Raw genomic sequence first — 27,423 nt, 5'->3', positions numbered from 1 at the left:
TGGTTATGCAAATAGAATTGTTAGCACATATTTATTATGCAAGTAAGTTGTTAAATATATTTATATGCCTCAACTAATTTATACATATTTCTGAAGTAATCATCTTGTTACTCAACTGTAAAATTGGTTGTTTATCTATAGTTACTATCATTAAATTACTATGTTTATTGGGTTAATGTCACATTCATAAAGCCAGTGTAATTCAATCAAGCCTAATTCTATAGTCATTTTCCATTGTGGCCAATGGTATGGGTGGAGTAAAAAACTGCAACAATTGCAATTACGTTGTACCCTATTATTATTCAGCATATTTTGAATGTACACACTTGAGTATTTCCTACAGCCACATCCAATGCGGCATGTAGAATAGCTTTTGCTGTGTGAGTTATGTATCCCATGTTAAGTGTATTTCATTTGGGGCTAAAGAGCGGGTGGAAAATAGTCTTGCTGTATGTAGTAGTGACCCTTTAAACATAATTTAATTTGGTTGGTAAACACGTCTAAACATTTTCTAGGATACATTCACTGTGGCATATAGAATAGCTTTTTCACTGAGATTATGTATTTCATACAGGGCAATTCATATTGGCTTTATGTATTTAACATTGGAACATGTTTAAAAACATGGGTAACACTAACTGTTAAAGTTTTGTGAAATCATGATTACATTCCGTTTTATGCTATTTTTCTAATAATACGACGGCATCTTTTATTTAGAATTAGTTCAAAGTTCTGTGACCCGGAATTGCTATTTTAATGTTGCTCTCACAATGTATACAGCGGTATGCAGGCAACATGAGAGATTTTGCCATGCCATTATACTTACCAAATATCTACCTCCATATGTTGACATTGGTTGCATTTACGGTACAAACCCTTAAGTTGTTTATTTTGATGTTGTGTATTCATGTGTAACTCGGTCTTCTGCACCTTGGCGCTTTATCTTGGCCAAGTCGACGTTTGAGAAACTGTTCTCAACGTGCTTACCTGGTTAAATAAAGGTTAAATAAAACAATTAAAAAGTTGGCAGCAATAACACTTTTTAATTCATAATTATAGTCCACGGTAAAACGCTGTACTTTCTACGCTGCAGACACAATATCTGTGTCCAAATCATCTCAGTCTCGTGCGTCTTCAAGTGTAAACGCTTTGACAAATCCCTTTTTTCGTTCTAGCTAATGTTAGACAAGTATATTTTTTTACTGTCTGAAAATCTTAGAACAGATATTTTGCTAAGGTTCATGTGATTGGCCCGTTTTGGCAAAAAGCGTCAAATTGGTTGGATAGGTCAGTGCGACTGGTCACTGGTCCCTGACTCACTAAAATACGTGAGAACATACCAATATTGCTTACAGTGTTTAAAGTACTTAAAAATACTTTTAAAAGTGCTCATACAGAGAAAAGCTAATAAATAACAGTAACGAGAGTTACTGTAAATCGTTACTTCCATCCTTGGTTTTATGACACATTTCTAATAATACGACGGCGACTTATATTTTGAAAAGTCCTTGACCCGGACGTGCATTTTTAACGCTGCTCTCAAGACCTCTGTACTCTACGGTACGAATAGAAAGCGTTTGAATCTTCCGGTATTCCAAAATTGCGCGGAGCATATTTCAGGTTTGTTTAATTATATAGTTTATAATGCGTATCATCCGAAACATTTTACCTAACCCACTTACTGTGTATTAAAACCAGAATAAGTGAATTTATTTTTGACTCCTACCTTTCTTGCCGATGTTACTGATGATGTTATCTTGCCTTAAGTAGTTTCGCCAGCTACCTAAGCTAGCATGCTTTTTGGCGAAGTTAGCGTCTGTGTAGACAGACAGTTAACCTAAAAATAAATATGCTCAGAAATGGCTAACATTTAGTTAGCTGGCTAACTTCGCGTGGACGTTACAAATGTAGTTAAACTTTTGCGCGTTAGTTACGTTGTTTAACTTACGCTAACTGCTAGCTAGGCAACATTATTAAGGTTAACAGGTAAACGGGTATAGCTAGAAAATATAGATATAGCTAGGCCGTTAATAGAGTTCGTAATAAGCAATGATATCTCCGCACTGTAACACCGACCGGTTTCAGTCAAACGAGCATTTGTAGATTTCTAAATTTGATCTTTTTCTCCCTTGTAATCATCTCGACGTTTTCCTTCCATCATTTTTGGATTGGTGTTTTGTGATTATTTTTTTTTACCAGTGAAAGTTTCAAGTTACTGCTATGGATAAGATACGAGGCGCTACTCAGGTAACATAAATTGTAGGCTACAAACTTGACCCCCTTCTTTCCTAAAACACACAGGCCTCATAATATTTTTGTCCTGGGTCAAGACCTATCCATGTGTAATATTAAAATCCATGAACTGTATATTTATTCAACATTTTGTTGTCCCGAGGTGCGAAATAGTGTGCTTTTATGTACACCTTTACGATCATCATTTAACGTGCATTGAACTGTACTGTCAAAAGGCCACATGCAAGGCCTATATCACATAGTTATTTAAATTTAATAATTGATAAATGCAAGTTCTTACTAACATGACACATTTCACAGTGCAAACTACTCTTGCATTGGGTCCCTCCGTTTTTGTTTGAAGCTGGGGGTCTCTGTGTAGCAGGTGGTGGCGAGCGGGTGCTGATGGGGGACGAAAAGGACACCTGGAAAGTGAAAACACTCGACGAAATTCTCCAAGAGAAAAAACGCAGAAGGGAGTTGGAAGAGAGGACAGAGCCCAAACGTCTGAAAAATGTAAACATGACAGATATTCTTTGGTTCCTCAAAAGGGCTCAGACTGGTGTTAAGAAATACCAAGTATAAGTTCTCTGTGTTCACCAGTTTAGGGAAGTTCCTTATTGAGATCAAAATTGGCAGGTAAAAGGAATTCCTAATTATCCAGTGATCAATGGAATAACCAATGAAATAAAGTACCAAATTATCAGTTAAGGTCAGTGGTTAGCTCTCAACTCCCTCTATCTGGTTAGTTAGGTCTGAATTAGGAACATCCCAAAACTGGGGAATATAACATACTGCTTTGGACTTTTTACGCCTCTGCCCTAGTTCTGCTACACTTGCAAGTAATTATACTTTGTTGACAACTGAAATTGTAGAAATTGTTTTTGTTTTGTTTTTTACTGTCTCTAGCTCGCTAATTCTCACTCAAATGAAACCTGAACATTATTTATGGAGAGTAGTAAATTCCCTAAAAATATGGATAGAAGATTGCTTTTGGTGCATTTTGGCAGCAAGTACATCCTTTGTATCTGTTTGATGACAAAATGGCAACAGCTTTAGCCTATGGATTCCACATAGACTGGCCCATTCTTTTTTTTTTGATAGATGCAAAATTAAATGGCCAGGTGTGACACTCATGATGAATTACAGTGACAGGAGAAAAAGTTATTAAAAATAATAAACACCAAAAAAGGTAAATTAAGCTGAAACAAAGTTGGTTATTTTTTTAACAGAATGGGATAAGAAAATCATGCCTAATAAGGTTGGAGACCCCTACAATAATTTCTATACATTTTTAGGAAATGTTTCTTTGGGCGGGGGTCTGAAACATCCCCTTCTTTCTGTGTTTTGGCCAGTGTGTTCCATGCCCTGTTCCACAGACGGATGATCGGGAAGCCAAACGGGACACTCCGGAGGAAGGAGAACTACAGGATCAAAAAATGGAAATAACAATCCGGAATTCCCCGTATATACGGGAAGACTCCACAGAGGACAGGTAAATGGGATACAGAGAAATTGCTCTGGGAACTGTGGCCTCGTTCTGGTGGTCGAGATATGGGAGAAAATTACTTAAAAACTGCAGTTATCCATTTGAATACATTTTCTCCCATTTTGCTCCCAACTTAACGCAACCCTGCTATGCACAGGGGCAGCCTGTTTGTTGAGTCGTTGGCACTAGACAGTCTTCCCAATTCCAGGGGAGAAGAGGATGAATCGCTGGCAATAAAACCTCCACCGCAAATGGCCAGGAAAGACAAATCGCATCACAGAAAGGAAGAGAAGAGGAAGGACAAGAGACGCCACCGCAGTCACTCTGCTGAAGGAGGTACGTGTTGCCATTCTGGGGTGCATGTCACTGTAGAATTCTGCCTTGGGGTTGTTCATGTTTGTTGTGTGCATTTCTATGTATGCATTCGTAGCACTAATTCACATAAGTTTGTGTTGCAGCAGCAGCGGCAGGTAAACACATGCGGCCCAAAGAAAAGGACCGGGAGAGCGAGCGCAGGAAGCGGCAGTGGGAGGAGCAGGACAAGGCTCGGCGAGACTGGGAGAGGCAGAAGCGCAGGGAGCAGGCCAGAGCCCAGTCCCGCAGAGAGAGGTGACCACTGACTAGGCACACACACACTTCTGTCTCTTTGTGGGGCGTGTTATGATGGGCCTGTATGAATGTGGATAGGAATGACAAGCACAGTGGGAATGTAGGAATATTTCTAGCTCTCTGAATGTCCTGCTCTCCAGTTGTTGTAATGTAATATTCACTACAGTGTCAGTGGCTTGGGTTTGAGGACCCCCTGTTTTGCCTATGGAAAAGCATGGATTCAACAAGGTTCTGGAAACAACAGATTTTAGTCCATGCTGCCTTCATGGCATGACACAGTCACATGTAGATGTTCTGGCCACAAGTTCATTCTTTGTACCTCCTGTTACACCTCATTCCAAAGGGGCTCTATAGGATTACGATCTTTGTGAGTTGCAGGTATAGACAGTCCAACAATTAGTTCAATCTATTTTATGAAAGTCTGTGATATTCATTGTTGTTTCCCTTTAAAAGCAAAACCTAAAACACTGGCAAATGTATTTCCGTGTGTTGCTTGCACTGTCTGTACTTGGCATATTTGATAATCTACTGATCGGCCCAATGGGGCTTTATATGCAATCCTAATCGTTACCTAGATGGGGAAATTGTTCCTGCTACATTGCAAATGTAAACCGTTATAACGTCATTTGAACCGTTTTGTTATTTGCTTAGTCTACATTTATCGAAGACCGCACATTTATTGCGCAATCAGAGGGCCAGATATTCAAGATATTCGCTAAACAAATGAAATTTTTATGTTTCTAATAATTTGTCTGGGTACAACATCTTAAGGTTATTTACCCTGTTGTGCGTTTTTCTGCATGCGATTTGAGGATCACATATAGTAATAGTCATAGTAATTGGAGCAGCCAATACACTATGCAGACGAGCTGTACTAGAAGCACAGACGTCCTCACCACGTTCGAAAAAACAGTGTCTCTCCCTGTAAGCACCCTGCGCAAAACAAATCTTGTTCTCCCAGTGCATGAAACTAATTATTTTAGAAACATTGCATGCTTCTGTAGATGGAAAGAGATCTCCATTGGAACGCACATTCAAGGTACCAGTTGTTTGTTTGCTTTACTCCATTAATTGCCACGGCTGTATACGCAGTTATTTTGAGAAACAACAACATAAAGCAAAGCAAGTTTTACTAACTAACAGTGCTATTTTGCCAGGCTAGCTAGTTGTTCATCCAACATTAATTGTGACGTAAATTGATCCTTTTTAAAATCTGATTTTACTTGTTTTCGGAAATATTTAATCCATATCAGCAAAAGAGGAAGGGGGAGCTTGGGCAATAGTGTTAGGTAACTAACTATTCTGATGAAAGTCTGAATTCAGTTTTTCTTTTCTGAGCCTAAATAACCTTATTAATTAGGAGACAATGATTAGTAGCCTACCAGGGCAGAGAGGATAAATATATGGAGATATTGGAAGAGGGGGGGAAAAAAGGACAGGAAGAAAGTAGATTGGTGGAGAGTAGGGAATATGAAGAGAGAATAGATGGAGAAGGAGGGATTAGGGAGAGAATAGATGGAGAAGGAGGGATTAGGGAGGGATTAGGGAGAGAATAGATGGAGAAGGAGGGAATAGATGGAGGGATTAGGGAGGGATTAGATGGAGGGATTAGGGAGGGATTAGATGGAGGGAATAGATGGAGGGAATAGATGGAGGGAATAGATGGAGGGAATAGATGGAGGGATTAGGGAGGGAATAGATGGAGGGATTAGGGAGGGAATAGATGGAGGGATTAGGGAGGGAATAGATGGAGGGATTAGGGAGGGAATAGATGGAGGGATTAGGGAGGGAATAGATGGAGGGGTTAGGGAGGGAATAGATGGAGGGGTTAGGGAGGGAATAGATGGAGGGATTAGGGAGAGAATAGATGGAGGGATTAGGGAGAGAATAGATGGAGGGATTAGGGAGGGAATAGATGGAGGGATTAGGGAGGGAATAGATGGAGGGATTAGGGAGGGAATAGATGGAGATGGAGGGATTAGGGAGGGAATAGATGGAGAAGGAGGGATTAGGGAGGGAATAGATGGAGAGGAAGGAAGTAATGAAGAGATCGAGCGAAAGGAGAAGGGAATCTAGCTACCTGCCTGTGCCTCTGCCTCAACCCCCCCCCCCCCATCAGAATTTACATTTGTAATTTTCTCTTCTAATGTTTTTGTCCCACTTGATAAATTACGATAGAATGCAAGTGTTGGCTGATTACCTTGTTACTATGAGCTTCATAACAGGTCACCTGCTAAATAACATTATGTATATAGAAACCTTTTTTATGGTTATTATTTTTGATAAAACGGCTAAGAAAGTTGAATCCTTGGGAGATTTTAGAATTGGCCACCATTGTGGGTGTATTTCACGAGGGTTGAGTGGAGGAAATGCTGCTTCAACTACATGTTTTCTGGTGAGAAGATTTTTTTTAAATATTTTTTTTAAGTCACATATGTTTGTCCATTGACAGGTACATTTGTCGGTCCATTGATGGTAAACTTTGTTTAGTTCACTAGTTAATTTTTTTGTTCTGCTTTAGTGTGAACTATTGTGCCGTGCTTCTTCTTTGAAATGAAAGCTGATGCAGGGGCTCTCCTATGAGCTTCTCCGGATAAACAACTAATTTGGCAGCCAAATCAGCCATTTGAGCGATTGGAATTCACCATCTGTAAGGGGAAATGAGTGTCTAGTTTTCTATAATTACATAAAGTAATGGTATCCGGCAAATGCATATCCGTAACGACATTTATGTCCAATTAGTCGGCACACTCCTATTGGTCATCAACAATGCTTGTCTGGCATTCAGATGATGCTCTGTTGGTATTAAGGGGAACACGTTTTATTCATGTGTTCCACCCTGCATTATTTTATTGTCATTGTTTACTTCACTTTTAATCCTGCAAATACTCAGGCAAGCTGGTCTGCCAATACTGTTTGTTGTTTAGAACCAGACGACAGGTTGGTGCTGGTAATGTTTTAAATGCCTCAAATATTACAGTTGTGGTACTGTGCAACAGCCGGACAAAACTATCATTCTTGCTTGAGATAAACAGTTGCTAGTTCATTTTGAAGGTTTACTATTTTAAGCTGCAATTCATTTGATTTGCGGTGTACTTACTAGCATCTACTTAGCTGTCCAGCTGCAGTTGAAAATGTTAATTTACTGTTGATAAGATGGAATGTCATAGTAGGTTTGTAAATATTGTGAAAATGCCTGAAAGTGGGACAGTAGTTGCATAGACAGAGAGCTTTGTCTCACTTTATCCAAATGTAGCTATTATTTTTCTGTTGGATTAATTATTTAATCAGCCAATTGTCTTCTATAGAATTTTGTTCTGAAAGCGAGTCCCACGAAGTTAGAAATGTTTAGAAAATGGCTCAGTTGTTTGAGCAGCACCCTGTCAGCTGAGAAAGAAAATGTTTCCTGATCACAGAAACATTTATATACTTTTTTTTTATATAAGTGTCTGTGAATACATATCCTGATGTAACGTTTCAATTTGTGTTATAGATCCAAATTATACATTATCCTGTAATAGCAGTGCCTATATGATCTCCTTCCATTACACGCATGTGCTGCTGGGCTGGTCTTTATTATTTTTCTTGACTTGTGACATATTTATGGAAGGAATTTTCCTTTTTTACAATACTGTTAAATTGTTTTATTCGTTTGATTAGTAAAAGACTACTTCATTTATGGGACTTTATTTCATTGTCATAAAAAAATATATATATATTTGTTAGTTTTTAACTTTATTTTTACCTAATATTGATACTAAAATATCAGCCGGCCACAATAGTCCTAGAAAATCGTTATCTGCGTTGGCCCTAAACATTCAATTGTGTCCGTTGTCTAGTGCAGTTACCAGTGACACTTTATACTGTACTTTTCCCATTCCCTGCATCAGACATTAACAGTGTGGGGTGGGTGGCTTTTGGTTTTCTGGAGAGCTCCTGACAGGATTCCCCCGTCTTCCCCGGACTACAGGGACAGGTTGGAGCAGGTGGAGCGTCAGCGGGAAAGGGATCGCAAACTCCGTGAGCAGCAGCAAAAGGAGCAGCGTGAGCAGAAGGAGAGGGAGAGAAGGGCAGAGGAGCGGCGCAAAGAGCGCGAGGCACGCCGAGAAGGTTAGTGTTAACTCTGCGTTATATGCAGTTTAGCTATGGCCCCGTGTCATAGTCAACATTGAAGGCATGCTCAACGGGAGTGGATCAACGGGAGTGGATCAACGGGAGTGGATCAACGGGAGTGGATCAGAACAAGGCACTGCCATGTGATGTAATCCCGTAGAGCATGTCGCTTGCCTTGCCGGGGGTTTGCTTTCCTAGAGGGGTCTGAATAAAAATGTATACTGTCACTACTGTAATTCGTCAGGATTAGTGCGTCTATTGAATTAATTCTGTTGAGGCCTGGCAGAAGCCATCCAGCAGTCAGCAGTGTATAACTGCTGACTTTTTTTGTTAGGCTGTACCACAGAATTTAGAAGCTGTTCAGTGTTTAGAAGCACTACAAGCAACTAGCAATGTTGTCTAAACCATAATCTTGGGAAGAGGGAGCATGTCTGCCCTTTTAAAAGAATTACAATTTGATGGAGGGAGTTGTGGAGGTCTAGTGGAAAGCAAATTATTTGGTCTAGCAAACCTTTATTAATATACTATAACTGGCGGTTCATATGTGACTTCCATCATTATCAGTTGTGCTGAACCCATTATCACTGCGCTGAAGTTTAAACTGGAATTTTCTTGTTGGTTTTTCATAAAAAATATAAGAAAACATTTATTATAAAATGTTACGTGACGTGTGTTTTTATTTTTATTTTTTTGTGAAAGTCGTTGAATTAGCTAATAAATGCTGTACTAGTCTGTGACTCTATGTGGCAAGTTATAAGGCCGTACCTTATGGCTAATCAATGGAAGATATAAAAAAATTACCTGTTAAAGTGAAATGTACAGACTAAACCGACACAGAAAGGGTGTTAACAAAAAGTTTTATGTTCACAACAGAGGTTGCGTTAAAGCTGCGTTGTTCAAAATTCAGTTACATTTTAAATGACGTGCCAATGGCATGCAGCATTTGTGGCTCAGGATTCACAGTTTGAATTCATGGATTTGGATGATGCTAACAATGTTAACTCCAGACTGGGACAGAGTTGAATAATGGCTTGGTGTGAAAAAGTACTCCATGGGCCTTCAAAAACTACTCAGCAATCTGGGTCAAACTATCCCTTTAACTCTGCTTTAACTGGCTAGCTGCTGTTTGTTCTTTTACCAGTCCAAATTATCTGATCCCACTGGGCTTGATGTTGATGTGGGGGCTCTGGGGTGGCTGATCTAACACTTTGTTCTCTCTGCAGACTTTCACTCCAAGTAGATCTTAATCACCTTTGCAGATTGTTAGGGATCAGGATTATGGTGAAAGATCAAAATATTTCTGACCATAGATGTATGTTTCTTGTTAGATTACTTCACAGTTTAAGTGTGTGCTGCAGTGACAGGTATATCTGGTAGGTGTTGAGGAGGCACTTCAATTTTGTGTATTTAGGGCCAAGGCCTCTTGGCTTTAAGGGGGATGCCTAATTTGCCAAAGCCACTAGCCAAGGAACTAAGCAGAAGAGGGAGGATTATTGAGCCTTGTATCCTTATAACCACCAGTCGGTAGAATTCAGATTTTTACATTCCGCCCAGGTGCACAACGGACACTTTGGTTATACAACGCAATATACATTTGGGGGGGAATTTCAGCCACACAAGTGGGTGTCGATGGCAACGGTTGCTGGTACCACTGTAGAATTTGATCCCTGACAATTTGGATTTCCTTTTGTCTCTCAAGTGACTTGTAAAGGGGTTATACCTAGATCCCACCCACCTAGTGGACATTGGCTACATCATATTGAAACCGACTCTCAGTTCCATTTGTGTAAAGTTTACTAAACCTATTGCTGCTCTGTATAAACTAATAATATTTTTGGGTATGTAGAAGTAATTAAAAGCGATTTAAGTATACTGGTTCTTATATTTAACAGAAATTGAGTGAGCTGTGTAGTTTAGTGAATAGGAAATTATAGGGATTTTGCTTGCCCCTTCTGTCATTGGTCTTTTGAGGTGTGTGTCGCAGATGGAAGAGTGGGATTATGCAGCTTTTCAATTTGACAGATGTTTCTGTACTTCCTATTGACCAACAGAGATTCTGCATTCTTTTCTTTGCACCCAAAATCATTTCTGCTGACAATGTTGTTAATCAGCCATTCTGTTTACTGCAGATGTATTATGGACGTTTCTGTCAATTACAATTAAAATATTCTGCATAATACCCCTTGACAATACTGTTCATCAGATGCAAACCGCTTTGTGGGTCTGCCACTATTGTCTATTTGCCCAGTTCATCTAGTTTTCAACTTAAAAAAAAAATCACAAGAAAATGAGTCCTCTCTAATGTGGTTTGTGCAGACTCGTTCTACCAGTAGTCCTGAGAGTCTGAAAACCCTAGACTACAGTGACTCCATTACCCACAACATTAAACGGAAGATTCTGCTGCTGACGTAGATGCCAGTCTTGGGTTAGTGCTGTATAAGGCTTAAACTGGCCAGTGTAGAGTGTATAAAGATTAGTTTTTGTCCACGTTGGACCCGACCATGTTAGGATGAAAGTCTGAGTTTACCAGACAGAATATAGCTTCAGCATGTAATCTAGTTATGATTAGCGCCTGACACCGAAAATAGCATTTGTTGGTATCTAACTGTTATCTTTCTGAGATTCACCCACAAAAAAAAATCTTACTAGATTAAAAAGTCCTTATGTCCATAGACTATAAAACACTTCAGTCTACCCCCTTTCAAGGCATTTTGTTTTACATTAAAACCAAATGCCCTGACCTTTCATAGATGGACTTGCAGAACAAATTTGATGCATTGTATTAAAACGAACATGCCCAACAGTGCCCTCCCAACACCGTGTGCCGCCCGATGAGTATGTGGACAAGCCCAAACAGAGCCACCGGAGCCGCAGCCCCAACCGGGCTCCCCGGGAGCGACCCGAGCACAGCGGTGAACCCCGCAGGAGTAGTGGTGAGGCCGGTTCTAGTTGGATTATATTGTCCTGGTGGTGGAGTTGGTGTCCAAAATGAAATCTGTTACTTGGTTTGATGATTTGTTTGATGTTTTCTTTTTGGTCCAGCAGGGAAGGAGGAGAAGCCTGAGGACAAGGACCCGCTGTCTGACCTCCAGGATATCAGTGATAGTGAGAGGAAGACCAGCACAGGAGAATCCTCCTTAGGTCAGTACTGTCTCACTCACGGTTGCCACATATCCCATTGCAGAGCAGACTGGCTCATTAGCAAAACCACTTCTGATGTTTAATCAGCGATCCAACTTTTGAAGCTGTTCATTGTCCAGACCGGCGCTGTGTGTTGCATTTTTATTTGGGTTCCTTGGATGGGACACTGACGGGACTTCTCTATCGTAGGCTCTGGCTCAGGGTCAGGCTCAGAAGAAGAAGAAGAAGAAGAAGAGGAGGAAGAAGATGATGGTGAGGAAGAAGCCTCTAGCAGTCCAAGCGAGGGAGAGGGAGGGGAAGAGGAATCTGGTTCTGGCTCAGGAGAATCTGATCAGACAGCAGGTCTCCTGATATACTCTACTTTTGCTGCCTGTAAATGAGTCTTATTCATTAGTAGGTTTATTACATTGAAATGGCTTTGACCCCTCTCATTGTCTGTGTTGCAGAGGAAGTAAGTGAAGATGAGCAGTCTGAGGAAGAGTTTGAGGAAGAGCGAGAGAATGGCAACCATGTTCTTCCAGGTAGGTCCTAGGCATTTTGCACCCCCTTTGTAAAGTATTTTTATGTTTATGTCTTAACAGTTTAAGAGATTTGACTTAAAACCAGCTGCTAGGATGCTATATGGAACAGAAACAAAAGTGGTGGTCCCATCTTTCATGAACCTAAATGAAAACCCCCACCGGGTCTGTATCATCACACGTGGACAGACACAGTGGAAAACACAGCCAAGTATATCAACTTTCTAATCGTTTTACACCGGTCCTCACATTTCTAATCATTAGTATGGGGGGAAAAAGAAACAAACTGCTTGTACTGTCCAGAGCCAATTGCAGGGAGACTAGACAGGATTGAGGGAAAGATGAACTGGGAGAATTACAGACAGATCCTTAATGAGAACCTGCACCAGAGTCCTCATGACCTTCGAATGGGGACAAAGGTGGAGCTTCCATCAGGACAATGACATTAAGCAGACAGCCAAGACATTGCAGGAGTGTGTTTGGGTCTGTGAATGTCCTTGAGTGGCCCGGTTAGAGCCTGGACTTGAACTTGATCTCTGGACAGACCTGAAAATGGCTGTGCAACCACATTCCCCATCCAACCTGACAGGGCTTGAGAAGACTGAGAAGAATGGGGTGTCATGCCGTTATTAAGGAAATGTTACCCAGAATGACTAAAGAACGTACAGCTAACCAAACCAATGCATGCTAATTAGATTCCAGTGAGGTTTCCAGTCTCCTTTAAAAGTATCTCTTTTAAAGCACGGTGAGGAAACTGCTTTGGAAGTATATTTTTATATCAGCCCAGTTTACTTTGATTTGAAATGGAACCTTACTCTGTAGTGTATAATGTATACTACAAAAAAAAAGATTTTTTCAAAAATTGCTTTTAATGTTGCCAAAAGAATACGAGATACCACTATATCAATTCCTTTCCAAACCTATTATTGCATTTGTTTTTGCTCATTTCGATTTTGTCTTATTTCTGTTGTTCTTTTCACCCCTTTAACCCTTGCAGTGCCGGAGTCCCGGTTTGACCATGACACAGAGGAAAGTGGAGAAGAGGAAGAGGAAGAGGCAGGGGAGAGAGACGTGACCCCTCAGTTTGTTTCACACTCCCACTCAGCCACCCCAGAGCCCGAGGAGAACTATATCCCCGATTCTCCCCCTATCTCTCCTGTGGAGCTGAAGAAGGAGTTGCCAAAGTATTTACCAGCTCTACAGGTCAGTCTGTATGCCACCACACCATTCCCTACTATTTGCTCACGTGAAATGTATTTAATAGCAACCGTATATCAGGCTTATCATGAATTCATCTGTGGGCGTATATAGGGACGGTTTCACAGACATGGATTAAGCCTAGACTAGGACTAAAAAATCTAAAGCAAAAAAAATGTATATAAAGCAAAAACCGGCCCATAGTCCATTCACACTACTCTGTCAACAATATATAGGCGTGTTTTTATAATTTTATTTGGTAAAATGTACTGTGGGATTCTTTTAACTGTTGTCAGGGCACGCCTTAAATGCAATTGCATATGCACAGGAGAGTCACTGATGGTATTCAAGTGTCATTTCTGGTGATACAGTCTGGCTTACTACTTGTCAGTAAGCTTTAATCTGTACTTCTGTTTGTTTGAATTCCTCAATAAAAAAGTGTTAACACATTTAGCTTAATCTAGAGAGCCCCAGCAGGTTCTGAGCATGAGCCCCTGGAAAGGTATCTTCATCACGAGAACTGGGAGGCTCTGTTTTAATGTTCTACGAGCTGTGTATCAGGCTGTAAATGAATCGGTCAAGCTGACAGTCATTGGGAGAATGTTGTCCACAGTTTTTACTTTTCAGAACAGCAGACATTTGTTTCATTGCGATTTCAGGGCTGTCGCAGTGTTGAGGAGTTCCAGTGTCTGAATCGTATCGAGGAAGGGACCTACGGCGTTGTTTATAGGGCCAAAGACAAAAAAACAGGTTAGTTGACTAGTTTCCAATACCTTTTCATTCCATTTGGACTCGGACTAAAACTTGTATTTCCCTTCTAGATGAGATTGTGGCCTTGAAGCGTCTGAAAATGGAGAAGGAGAAAGAAGGTTTCCCAATCACCTCTCTAAGAGAGATCAACACCATTTTGAAAGCCCAGCACCCTAACATCGTCACTGTCAGGGTGAGGCCTTCTAGACATTCATACCTTTTATCCCTCAGATAGGAATTGCGGTGTTGTTGCCATATAGTTCTGATAATAATTTATTACTTATTTACTTATTAGCCAATAATCTGCTGATCTTGGGTCACATAGACAAAGACATTTGAATCTTTCAACCTGACTTAGTGGTCTTATGTAATATTCTTTATAATCAATATTTTACTTTTTAGTTGACTAATCAACTCTATGCTTTGGACAAGCTGTGTGTTTTTATTTTAATAGCTGTCATTTCATAATGTAGTCAAATGGTTCCCAACCAGGGGTACTAGGCCCCCTGGGGGTACTTGGCCTTTCCACAAGGGGTACTTGAAAACACTCATGACACCATAGGCTTATTAGTGTAATTACATTAGGGGGTACTTCAGGGTTACTCCAAGGAGTGCAAAATCTTTAGGGGGGTACAGTAACTGTAAAGGGTTGGGGGCCACTGATGTAGTCCATAGCCTACTTGAAAAAGGGTTTGAAAATATATACATATTTCAAGGAATGAAATAATATTTTCCAATGAAGCTGAAACCACCAAGACACTGTCCGGTCAAACTAAATATCTAGACAAGAAGGGCCTTGGTCAGGGAGTTGACCAGGAACCCAATGACCACTAACAGAGCTTCAGAGTTTCTCTGTAAGTGAAGGGTCTTGACGGAAGCCATTCCTGAGTAAAAAGCCTATGACATGCCGTCTGAAGGACACATCAGGGGAAACATTCTGGTTTGCTGAGACCAAAATCAATCTAAGTTTTAAGTGCTACGTCCACTAATCACCTGGCTTATTCCATCACTGTGATGAAACAATGCTATTGGGATGCTTAACAGTGGCAGAGACTTGGAGACCGGTCTGTCTGCATGGTCCAATATGTAACATTTATTTTAACTGCATTATTATCAATGTTATGTCTTTTGAAAAATTTAATTGAATGTTCATTCTTTTATTAATTTGAATAAATATAACAATAATGTAAAATATATTCAATATATATATATATACAAACATGATCACCTGTCCCTAAAAAAAAGTATATTTAAGGATTTTCTCTTTAACCGCAAACGATAGCTCCGTGATCAACTTAAGTTTAAGTAAAGTTTTTTTACTTTAACCTCTGTATCAGTATTTATTTTCTCCCATTTCAGGAAATTGTTGTTGGAAGCAACATGGACAAAATCTACATTGTGATGAACTATGTGGAGCATGACCTGAAGAGCTTGATGGAAACCATGAAACAGCCTTTCCTCCCAGGTAACACTGTGGCATAGTTTGTGTTGAGCTTAATACAGTTACTCTTAACTTACTCTTAGTTGCCAGTTTACAGGTGTGCTGTCCCGTTCACAGAAATGAGACTGCTCTTACAGAAAGTTAGTCACATGGCTGAGGCTTGCTATATAAAGCAGGCAGAAATGCATTGAGGCATTTGGTTATTGTTCATTTCATTTATAGAATGTGAAAATGTTGACCATAATAACTTTGAGTGTGGTATGATTGCCGATACCATGCATTCCAATTACAGGATCTCCCAAATGCCTTCAAAGATTTTCATACAAATGTCTCAGGGTTGCGAAGAATGGAGCAACAAAACCGAAAACATCCAGACATTGGCAGTGGACTAAAAGAGTTGCTTGGTTTGACCAACTATTTACTGGTTTAAAAAAATCCTGGTTCCAATGACAATGGCTTAAGCAAAGTGACTCTGTGTCCTCAATAGATTATTTGATGCCAGTTAAGCAATGTTTAAATGCCACAACATATCTGATGATGATCTCATAGAGTCCAGGATATGGGACTTTTTTTCCTCAAAATGATTCAGTCCCTGTTTAACTGACTCTTGCCATTTTTCCCATCAGTGAATTATGTAAAGAATTTATTTTGTACCCTTAATTAACCAGAATTCATGTCCACTGTACAGTGGGGAGTTAGCTATCATTACGGTAGTGCAGCTGTAGCCTCTTAGACAATTGTGGTAAATTTTTGCCAAGAATGTACAAAAAATATTGTGCATTATATCTCGCCATTTAAACCACAACTTGTTAACTGCCATTCCAGTAATAAGTGGGCACGTTTGGTGCAACCAAAAAACGTTCAGTCCTAAAGGAAATGGATTACTCTCCTGCAATTTTCTCATCTTTGTTCATGTTTGGGCATATGTGTGCAGCTGGGATTTCTTGAAGTTCAGAAAATTACCTGATCCTTGATAGAAACAATTTTTCATTGATTTCTTCATGCAAACTTTTGATGCATTACAAACGTTTGGCTGTGTTTTGTAAATCATACACTTTTTACATATTGTAGCTGGTGCTAAATAGCTAACCGGTTAGCTATGAGTCTGCGGAGCCAAGGTAACATACTTTCATAGCACCGCTGGTTTGACAGACAGTGGAGAAAGCTTGTAACAGTATTATTTTCAATAGCCTGTATATGGATATGTCAAAAACATATTTTTTCCTTTGTACAGTACAGTGTTTAAGCACAATTCTACCACAACATGATTCTGCTTGTCTCAAATATTCCTGTTTTCTTCTATTTTATCCAATCTTGCAAATTAGCATATGGAACTAACAACTTTAAGGCATGTATTTTATAAAGGAAACAATGTTGAATGAACCTTCATCACGCATGTGGAGGGTGGTTTCATAAAATGTAACATCCAAAATGTTTTTTTTATAAAAATAAGCTACACGGCTGAACACTGACCTTTATCTGAACAAAGGTGCCTAAGCAAGGCTTATGTCAACAAAATCAAACCTTTATAAATAAATGTTAAGTGTTGTAAACTTTATCTATCATGATTAGCAAATGGATATATGTAATTTAGTTTGTTTGATTAGATTTTCCGTGCTATTTTGCATTGGTGTGTAGATGGCAGACTATGTATCCAGTATACATATGCTATCAACTCAACTGACGTAGGCTATTTATGTAGCATACATTTAAATGAACTAGATTTCTCAGCAGAATGCAGTATTATTTCAGTTTTAAGTCATTTGATTAAGTAATTCCATTTAAACAAGCATTTGCAAACGTTGCAATCAAAATGATAATTGTCTTAAATCTCACGTTTTGGCTGTCCAGTAGACTTCAACAAGCCTTTATAGTAGAGTAGTATCACTTGTCCAATACCATCCCTATGGTGGAGAATGCTGGTCGCAGCATAATGCAGTGTTTTTCAGCAACAGGGACTGGCAGACTAGTAAGGATCAAGGGACAGATAAACGAAGCAAACTACAGACAAGGCCTTGATAAACCTTCTCTGAAGCGATCAGGACCTCAGACAGGGCCAAATGTTCTCTTTGTAACATGAGGATGACCTTTCAGCACAAAGCAAAGAACGTAGTGGCTTTGTAACTAGTATGTTAATGTACTTGAATGACCCAGCCAGGGCCCAGATTTGAACCAGACTCGACATCTCTGGATAGGTTTTGGTTATTCACCTTCCTGACAGAATGAGGATGTCACATGGCTTAACTGAACAGAAACTTCTACCTGCCGTGCCAGAGTGTGATGCCTCAGTGAATGTATGGTATGAGACTTTAACCTTGTGTGTCACACTTTCATGTCCTCGTTGGCCGTAGGTGAAGTGAAGACTCTGATGATCCAGCTACTACGAGGGGTCCACCATCTCCATGACAACTGGATCCTACATCGTGACCTGAAGACCTCTAACCTGCTGCTCAGCCACAAGGGGATCCTCAAGGTGCCGTAGCTGTCACTCATTATCCCACTTGTTATATGTGTATTATATGTGTATTATATGTTATTTCCCATGGTATTTTCTTGGGGTGTGAGACTGAAAGAAAAAAACACTTGGAATGGTATACAGTACCTTGGGATATATGAATTCACCGACATGCATCTGCTAAGCAATGCCTGGCCATATCCGTTAAACTGCTGACTGCCCATCTTTGCACATTTAGCCGCAAGAGGTCTGCCTATTTCTTATGAACAAAGAATATTCACAAAATAGATTGCTTGTTTTTTTTTGTCAATGTACTCCCAACATCCCAAAATGACGAAGCAAAACTGGATTTTAGACATTTTTGCTGATTTATTCAAAACTGAAATCAAATTTACACAAGTATTCAGAACCTTTGTTGCAACACTTGAAATTGAGCTCCGGTGCCTACTTTTTGCATTGATCATCCTTGATGTTACTACAACTTGATTGATGGCTTGGACATGGTTTGGAGAGGCACATACTTGTCTATTATTACTATAATAAAAGGTGTTAAAATAATAAAATACTGTTTCAGCTCCACGTACGTTGTAAGGTACAACGGCAACTTTTGGACATCACGCTACATGCTCCTATATGCCTCTGTCAACGGCATATCTTTTTGTTGTGCCATTCCAGGTGGGTGACTTTGGCCTGGCCCGGGAATACGGTTCTCCACTGAAGCCCTACACTCCTGTGGTAGTGACCTTGTGGTACCGTTCTCCTGAGCTGTTACTGGGAGCCAAGGTGAGTCAGGAAGCACTTACCACAGATCTAACTGAACGAAAATATAGATGCAACCAGTAAGGTGTTGAAATACAAAATGGTAATTTTCCATAGGCACAAAATACTGTGGGGAGAACAGGTATTTGATACACTGCCGATTTTCCTACTTACAAAGCATGTAGAGGTCTGTCATTTTTATCATAGGTACTCTTCAACTGTGACAGATAGGGGGGGAAAATCCAGAAAATCACATTATGATTTTTAAATAATTAATTTGCATTTTATTGCATGACAAGTATTTAATCATAAAAGACACCTGTCCACACACTCAATCAAACAGACTCCAACCTCTCCACAATGGCCAAGACCAGAGAGCTGTGTAAGGACATCAGGGATAAAATTGTACACCTGCACAAGGCTGGGATGGGCTACAGGACAATAGGCAAGCATCTTGGTTAGAAGGCAACAACTGTTGGCAAAATTATTAGAAAATGGAAGAAGTTCAAGATGACGGTCAATCTCCCTCGGTCTGGGGCTCCATACAAGATCTCACCTCGTGGGGCATCAATGATCGTGAGGAAGGTGAGCGATCAGCCCAGAACTACACGGCAGGACCTGGTCAATGACCTGAAGAGAGCTGGGACCACCGTCTCAAAGAAAACCATTAGTAAACACACTACACCGTCATTGATTAAAATCCTGTAGGGCACGCAAGGTCCCCCTGCTCAAGCCAAGCAATGTCCAGGCCCGTCTGAAGTTTGCCAATGACCATCTGGATGATCCAGAGGAGGAATGGGAGAAGGTCATGTGGTCTGATGAGACAAAAATGGCCTAGCCAGTCTCCAGACCTGAACCCAATAGAAAATCTTTGGAGGGAGCTGAAAGTCTGTATTGCCCAGCAACAGCCCCGAAACCTGAAGGATCTGGAGAAGGTCTGTATGGAGAAGTGGGCCAAAATCCCTGCTGCAGTGTGTGCAAACCTGGTCAAGAACTACAGGAAACATATGATCTCTGTAATTGCAAACAGGATTCTGTACCAAATATTAAGTTCTGCTTTTCTGATGTATCAAATACTTATGTCATGCAATAAAATGCTAATTAATTACTTAAAAATCATACAATGTGCTTCTTCTAAATTTTTGTTTTATCATAGAGTACCTATGATAAAAATTATAGACTTCTACATGCTTTGTAGGTGGGAGAACCTGCAAAATCGGCAGTGTATCAAATACTTGTTCCCCACTGTACTCCCCACTGTATGTCCTTCAAGTTTATAATCACAAATTTGTTTCATTCCTTTTAGTGAGAATGTATTCTTTGCCCAAATCTGTGCACCTAACAGTTGTGGCAGAAGCTGATTAAAAAGAATGATTGTTGTCCCTTGTTCTTGGGAATAGGTTTGTCTCGTTACGAATTCTGAACATTGATATGATTCCAAATTACAAAATTCTCTGTGTATTTTTTAACACAGGAAAAAAGTATGTATATTTTTTTTTTATTAGCAATGGCAGTTATACCGGTTAGGAACATTGCACGGTGCGTAGAGATTTTGACAAAATAATTTTTGTGACATGAATCAGCTGTCTTCTTATGACTTAAAATAAAATGTATCACTTTCACTGCTGTTGCTTTGGGCTTATTTAAGCCATTTTGCAATAATTAGTTTTTTTGAGAGAAACCCCACCATGCCAATATTGTCCTGAGTCAGTCTTTATTAACTTGGGCAGGAACTTAATCTAGATGCACTGAAGACTGGGCGGCTTGATACGCTGAAGTGAACAATTTAATTCTGGTTAGTTAAATATAATATTGAGTTCTCTCCTTGTCTGTAACACAGACATTTTCCTCAAAGCATATCCACGCATCTAGCTGTGAGCGTGTAATACTTCATTGATCGTGAACATATGCTGTTTGTGTGACACAACTCGTCTGTATAGAGAGTGTAATGTTGAACTAACCACATAACTTTTCCCCCAAGAGGCTCACTTATAAATGTTAACTTTGGTTTATAGACCGTAGCATTTTCCTCACAGACGAACATATTTTGTTTGTCAACTACCGCAGGTTCTTGAGGTGTTGCACTTCCAATGATGCTGGTGAATTTCTATCTTGCAAAGGTGTAACACTTTTGTGCCTTGCAGAGGTGTAATCAGCAGTTTTGCTGTGGTGCAATTGCTACTACCGAAAGTGTGAAAAATGGAGACTAGAAACGTTTTTTATTTCATACCAAATTGGAAGTGTCAATTCTCCTGACAGCCTTCCTTAAGATAATAAAAGCCCAATACTCTACAGTAAATTGTGCAGGTGCCCCACAACACAATAACACAGATGTCTTAATTTTAGATTACACTGGCACGTTACCTTTTCCTAAATAGCCATGGTTGGCTTTGAATTTATGGTTTTAGCAAGTTACCTGTATTGGCCGGTGATTGATGGAGAGTGCAATATTCTATTGTTCTCCAGGTTGATGACAAAAAAATATAAATCAGTTATACATTAGATATATAATTTATATATAACACCTAAATTGTGGAGGAAGTGAAGCTGTCTGAATGCTTTCTGAAGGCACTGTATGTGTCAGCTGTTTGGGAGGCGTTCAGGAATCAGCAGCTTCCATCCCACTCCTATTTTGGTAACAATCAGAGGGATACCTTGAAGCTATGTAGTATTTGTTTACTTGTACCTGTCACAGAGTAGCTATCTAAAGTTATACATCCCGTTAATTGTTTTGGATAATTACATCTGCTAACATAATAGCTTATACAATTCTGCATTCAGGTGGAGGTGAACAGACTTTCTGAGGCATTTATAAGTTACTATAAATTAATTAATTCTTTGATGCATATATTAAATTCAGAATATCCAAAAAGGTTTGAGTGATTAACAATGTATTTTTAAAATAACATCTTCGAGTGGCTTGCTTGACACACACACCAGTACAACGACAGGCACACACTTTCATTATATGAAACGTTAAAGCACTTCATTGTTTTACCTGTATCTTGATTCTAGTCTCCTAAAATGTGTTTTCATTTGAGGTACCTTTGGAATTTGCGGCCCACACCAATGTGACATAATGACATTCAAACAGCGGAGTAAAATGGTCACTATATGCAACATGTTACTGTCTGGTGTCTTAGCACCACTCTTCACCTTTCAATGCTGTGTAATGATGTGATTCTGAACCCTGACCGAGTCTACCACACCACATTTACCAAGTTAATGCTTGTCCTCGCTCAGACTAAACACTCCAACCCAAGATGATTCTGTAAAAGCACTTTGACAACTGCTGATGTAAGGGCTTTATAAATAAATTTGATTGATTGAAATTGTATCATTCTACGGTCTGTTGCTTGGAATATTGTGGTTTTAGTGGGTATGTGTGTTTCTGTCTCCACAGGAGTACTCAACAGCTGTGGACATGTGGTCTGTGGGCTGCATATTTGGAGAGCTTCTAACCCAGAAACCACTCTTCCCTGGAAAATCTGAAATCGACCAAATTAACAAGATATTTAAGGTTAGCCCTTTTCATCAGTAAGTCTTATTTGCTTCAATTTCTTTGGTAAGTCAATACACTTGATATACTTCACTCATACATCTGGCTGCATTCTTTTTTATTTGTCTCCACAAGGGGGCAGAGATAAGAATAGGATTTAATTACAGCTCAATGTATTCTCCAGAATGGCACTGCGATGCAGTCGCCCTGTCTCTCTAGATAGGCAGTGTGACGTAACAGTCTTTTCTGTGGCTGTCTGACCAAGCTAAGCTGTAAAACGTTACAGTAATTACCAGCTGTCTTCTTAAAAATGTTTGAGTACTCCTCTTTAGCAATTCCCTGTAGAAATGTGTTATGAATCTCTCACAAAGGCATGGCCAGTAGCATGTCATACTGCTGGCTTTCTCCTAAAGCTAATGGATTACCAGATATTGCTGGATGCATATTTGGAATGTGTAGTTCGAGGTCACTTGTACCAGCTGGTCTAAATAACAATTTCCAATGCTCTCGGGCTGTGAAGGGGATATTGCCCTGCTCAGAGTTTAGTTTTTTGGATGTGACGTAACACTCTTGTTGCTAAAGATCCTATGGCACTTCTTTAATGTGGTGTTAACCCTGGTGTCCCTGACACATTTCTAGTCTGGTTGTCATCATGGCCATATAATCATCTCCAGCTTTTCCCCTCTCCTCAAGTATTCCACTCTCCACCCCCTGTTAATGAATATATTTTTAGTGTTAGTGCTCTGGATAGTAATGTTGTCTAAATGACTAAATGCCATGTCTTTGTGTTTTGATGCGGGGGTTTTCTCTAGGACTTGGGGTCACCCAGTGAGAAGATTTGGCCGGGCTACAATGAGCTCCCTGCTGTGAAGAAGATGACTTTCACAGAGTACCCGTACAACAACCTCCGCAAGCGCTTTGGAGCCCTGCTGTCAGACCAGGGCTTTGACCTGATGAACAAGTATGTCTCGTTTTCCTAACTTACTTTGACCCTAGGCTTACTCACTTAAATTGACCATAACTGTATATTTAAAGGTGGGTGGGTGGATGGATTATTTTGACAGAATTCTTAATTATCCTGCAAAACAATTTGTGTATATGTGCCATGGTGCTGTTTATACTTGGTTCTTTGCTAGCTTTCAGTGTCATCTGTTTCAGTCTCTGCACTCTTGGCAAGCCCACTATAAACATTACAGAGAGGTAGCGACTTGGCATTGCCACTACCTCGGCTCTCCATGCTGGTGTTACATTTCACAGACAGACTTACTTTGATGCTCAGTTGAGAAAAATATATTTGAATCTAAAGCCACTGAACTCAATGAACAAACCATGAATGTCCTCTATATTCTAGCAAAAATGAAATGTTAAGTTTTGCTATTCAGATGTTTGACTTTAGAAACATAACATAAGGGAATTGTCAGCAGCAAATTGCTGACTCAAACCGGAGTTCAGCTTCTCTGAATACCAAATTCTGCCCTGTCCAGTATGTTTCATATTGATAGGTGACAAATTAAAGTAAAAAAACAATATAACGTGACTTTGTAAGATGTTGGGTCTCCATGAGCCACTAGAACAGCTTTAATGTGCCTTGGCATATAAAGTTCTATAGATTATATAAAATCTCTGGACCTCTACTGGTGGAATGAAACAGATTATGCCTCAAACTGTATTTTAGTGATGGTGGTGGAGAGCACGGTCTAACTCCTCAGTCCAGAATCTCTCATAGGTTTTCAGTTGGGTTGAGATCTGGTGACTGCTAAGGTCATAGCCTATGTTTTGCCTCATTTTCATTCTCATCAAACCATTCGGTGACCCCTTTGTGCTCTGTGGATGTGGGCGTTCTCATCCTGGATGAGACCCCTCCCTTCAAGATTTTTCACCATATGATAAAGGTGATGATGCAAAATATGTTTGTAATGATTTGCTGATTTTCTTTGAAAGTGACACCCAAACTATGTCAGGAAAATGCCTCCCACAGCATACAGAGTCTCTGGACCTCCTCACTGGGGTCAAGCATTCAGGACTGTACCGTTCTGTTGGTGTACGTTACACATGCACTCGCCCACTTGTACAGATTATGGTGACTCCTCTGACTATATCACTTTTGTTACACAACTCTGAACCAGTGCCTGTGGTTTTTGTACTCTGAAATGTGTGTTTGTTGGAGAGCACAAAAAAAATTACTTGTTTTTAAAACACTGTGCTTTTGTTACTTCTCGTGTGTTTGTGTTTCTTTGTGTTTACTTCAATGTTATGTATTAATTTTGCAAACAGACATTCTCAGATTGCTTGAGGGCCTGAGACTTTACAGAATACTGAATTGGTTGGTGTACAAAATAACCATAATTGTCTTTTTAAATTCATTTTTATAAGAAAGTATTTTCCTCCCCAAATTCGAATTGTCTTTTGTGATTAAGGCCTGACTAATAGTCTTGGCCAGTCTAAACCAATCAACAAAATGGGTCCTGCCCTAAACCCCAGGCCATTAAACTGGCATTAACCCAGATCTGTATTGTGGAGCCCTTTTGTACACTCACTAATTAGCACTGAAGCTCATTAATGCTATGCACCAACTTTGTCCCTTGTACAGTCTTTTTCACTTTCACTCTATCAATGGTGCCAAACTACAAGGATTCTGCTACACCTGCAATATCTATGTGACAAATGGAACATTAAACATGAACCAGGAAGTTCAATTACTCCTGCTCAATATAGCTAGTTAGTCTCATTTGACTCTAACCCCCTCTGTCTGTTTGGAATAGAGCTTGGACCTTAATATAGCTACTGGATTGGTGTAACTGTTGATACATCTATACAGATGTGCCAGACCTGCTTGGAAAATCTCACTCTGCACTAGGCATACAGTATGAATACACTGAGCAAGGATTTAGTTTTTTAGTCTGCTGTTGTCCATTCATGTTCAATAAAGTTTTCAGTGGTGTCCAACATTATTTAAAAATGTTCCCCAAAATAATTTTACACAAAGTATTAATTAAAAAAAAATCTTAAACTTTCTGAAGACAAAATACCTGTGTGTTTGTCCACCACTTTTTGTCATTGTTAGCAATTTTGTGATGTTATAAGCCTTTACTAGAAACAAGCTCTTGAAAAATACTTGTACCTGTAATGTTTTCTACAAAGCATCAAATGCCTACCTGGCTGAATGAGACACCCTTTGTCCTCTGTGGGAGCTGAAATGCAAATTTGAGATGGGCGGCCATTTTGATCTTTTCCTTTACCCTTAGGTTCCTCACCTACTGCCCGAGCAAGAGGATACTTTCAGATGAGGCACTGAAGCATGAGTATTTCCAGGAAACGCCACAGCCCATTGACCCGTCTATGTTCCCCACCTGGCCAGCCAAAAGCGAGCAACAGAGGGTGAAAAGAGGCACCAGCCCCCGACCCCCTGAGGGAGGCCTGGGCTACAGTCAGCTGGTGAGGCTAGAATTTACTCTACACTCCTCTGTCCAATAGCTTTTGATCTCTCCGAGTTGTCTTTATAACAGATTGCGAACCTACAGCACTTAACTATGTTTTTGAGTGACATCCTCATTGAGCTCATTGCTCAGGTTTTCAGAACCTCATATTTCCATGGCATCATGGCGCTGTTCTTCACCAACTAACATTTGTTGGCTTGTCTCTCTAGGGTGACGATGACCTGAAAGACACAGGCTTCCATCTGACAACCAGCAACCAAGGGGCTTCTGCCGTAGGCCCAGGGTTCAGTCTGAAGTTTTAGCTGGATGTCTGGAGGCACTTCTTCAGGAGGGACGTCTGGGACAAGGAGTCACTGGACGTGGTTTCTAATGTGTCCGGATTCATTGTGGGAATGGCTTTCCATGTCAGGGGTCAACTGTCTCCCTTACCATGAGCCTTTGATAGTAGACACTGTTTAACCACAGGAAAAAACTGCTCAGTTTCCTGTTTACTTTTCATGTTCGCTAAATCCCACCAGTTGAACCATCATCTTTTCAAGCGTTTTCACAAGCATATTCTGAGAATGTTCAGCTCTTTTGGAAGTAAGGCATCTGTGCTTTGAAACCAAACTACGTTTTTGTCTGTAGTTTAGGCCATGCATTGGTTTATTTTACTTTGTAACGGATCCCCTACTTAACATAAAAAACAATTACATACTGTTTTGAAAAGTAGCAAAAATAATGTCATCAAGCATCAAGTGAAAAGTCGTCTTTTTATGAAAACCGAACTGTGCACCCGACCTGGCCAGGACAAGCTTTCTGTTATGCTGTCCCGATTTCTACACCCATGGGCTCTTGACTGTGTGTAGGTGTTGAACCAAAGCTGACTAAATGTTTCATGCCTGTCTACTTTTTTAATTGCCTGCTCACCTCACTTTTCTAAAAAGGAAATGTGTTGAACAGTTCCGCAAGTTAGTTGTTGGCCATATCTCTTGTCTTTTTTTTTTTTTTAGACTTAAACTGAGAAGGACCGTATTTTAAGTGGTTAGTATATCCTCACTACTAGCCCAACTGTATAATAATGTAGTGTTAGAACTGTTGGTACATCATATTGTACAAACTTAAGTGTATGACTGACAGCTTACATACGTATACAGGTTTTTGTTAGAAATAAACTGTATAATTTTTATTAGCCTGCCTTTCTGCTGGTATTTATAAGTGCTGTCTAAGCTAAGTAAACAGGGAAAAATGCCTTCCTCAAACCAAGTTCAACAATAGCCTTCCAAGGGTGATGTCATTATTTGCCCTGCACTCTTTCTCAGTACTGTTCTTTCAGAAGAAACGGTCCTAGTCCTCTCCATCACAATGTAAATGTATCCAAACTGCTATCGTCCACTACTGACTCAAAGCCCTGACCTAAATTGATAATACTCATGTTTAAATCCATTTCCATTCCCCTAAAAAAAAATACTTAAGCCTTCATCTTTTCTGCTCTAACAACAATCTGTTGATGACCCTGCATATCTTCAACTAAACAGCTTTTTCATTTAAACAACCCAAGGGCATCATCAGACTTTTGGGGATTTAACCCCAGATGTCTTTTGGTCAGCCCCAAGTATTTTGTGAGCTGACATTTAATGGAGGGCTGTTGTCGATGAAACGTGTAACAGGAGCTGACAAGCTCCTTATTTCCACAGAACAGGCTTTGTTTTTCATTGTGTAGGGTAGAATCAAACAGCAGTGGGGAACCACCCTCTAACCCCTCCCTATCCAATTCTTACCTCAAGTGTTAATAATTGGGTAT

At 39.9% G+C, this 27,423-nt stretch overlaps 1 protein-coding gene across 15 annotated transcripts; it reads left to right on the top strand.

Moving 5' to 3' along the window:
* The first annotated feature begins 1,515 nt into the window (after nucleotides 1–1,515).
* cdk11b (cyclin-dependent kinase 11B) lies at nucleotides 1,516–26,811 on the top strand. Of its 15 annotated transcripts, none has more exons than XM_010875389.5 (21): nucleotides 1,521–1,620; nucleotides 2,200–2,247; nucleotides 2,618–2,748; nucleotides 3,588–3,727; nucleotides 3,879–4,057; nucleotides 4,180–4,330; nucleotides 8,262–8,440; nucleotides 11,248–11,376; nucleotides 11,486–11,584; nucleotides 11,774–11,926; nucleotides 12,031–12,105; nucleotides 13,100–13,305; nucleotides 13,959–14,049; nucleotides 14,121–14,242; nucleotides 15,409–15,514; nucleotides 17,842–17,963; nucleotides 18,621–18,728; nucleotides 22,108–22,224; nucleotides 23,016–23,164; nucleotides 25,449–25,638; nucleotides 25,850–26,811. In XM_010875389.5, exons 3-21 carry the CDS (start codon nucleotides 2,638–2,640, stop codon nucleotides 25,940–25,942), a joined length of 2,520 nt encoding a protein of 839 aa, XP_010873691.3. In that variant the 5' UTR covers nucleotides 1,521–1,620; nucleotides 2,200–2,247; nucleotides 2,618–2,637; the 3' UTR covers nucleotides 25,943–26,811. The 15 variants fall into 15 exon arrangements, with proteins under 15 accessions (XP_010873688.3, XP_010873691.3, XP_010873695.3 ...); XM_010875393.5 differs by having other exon boundaries at nucleotides 2,615–2,748; nucleotides 3,930–4,057; XM_010875392.5 differs by having other exon boundaries at nucleotides 2,615–2,748; nucleotides 8,301–8,440.
* The last annotated feature ends 612 nt before the right edge of the window (nucleotides 26,812–27,423 follow it).

This window comes from Esox lucius, chromosome 12 (genome assembly GCF_011004845.1).
Source record: "Esox lucius isolate fEsoLuc1 chromosome 12, fEsoLuc1.pri, whole genome shotgun sequence".
NCBI classification, from domain to species: domain Eukaryota; kingdom Metazoa; phylum Chordata; class Actinopteri; order Esociformes; family Esocidae; genus Esox; species Esox lucius.
The sequence above is the reverse complement of the archived record's forward strand: the minus strand, read 5'-3'. Positions and strand labels throughout refer to the sequence as shown.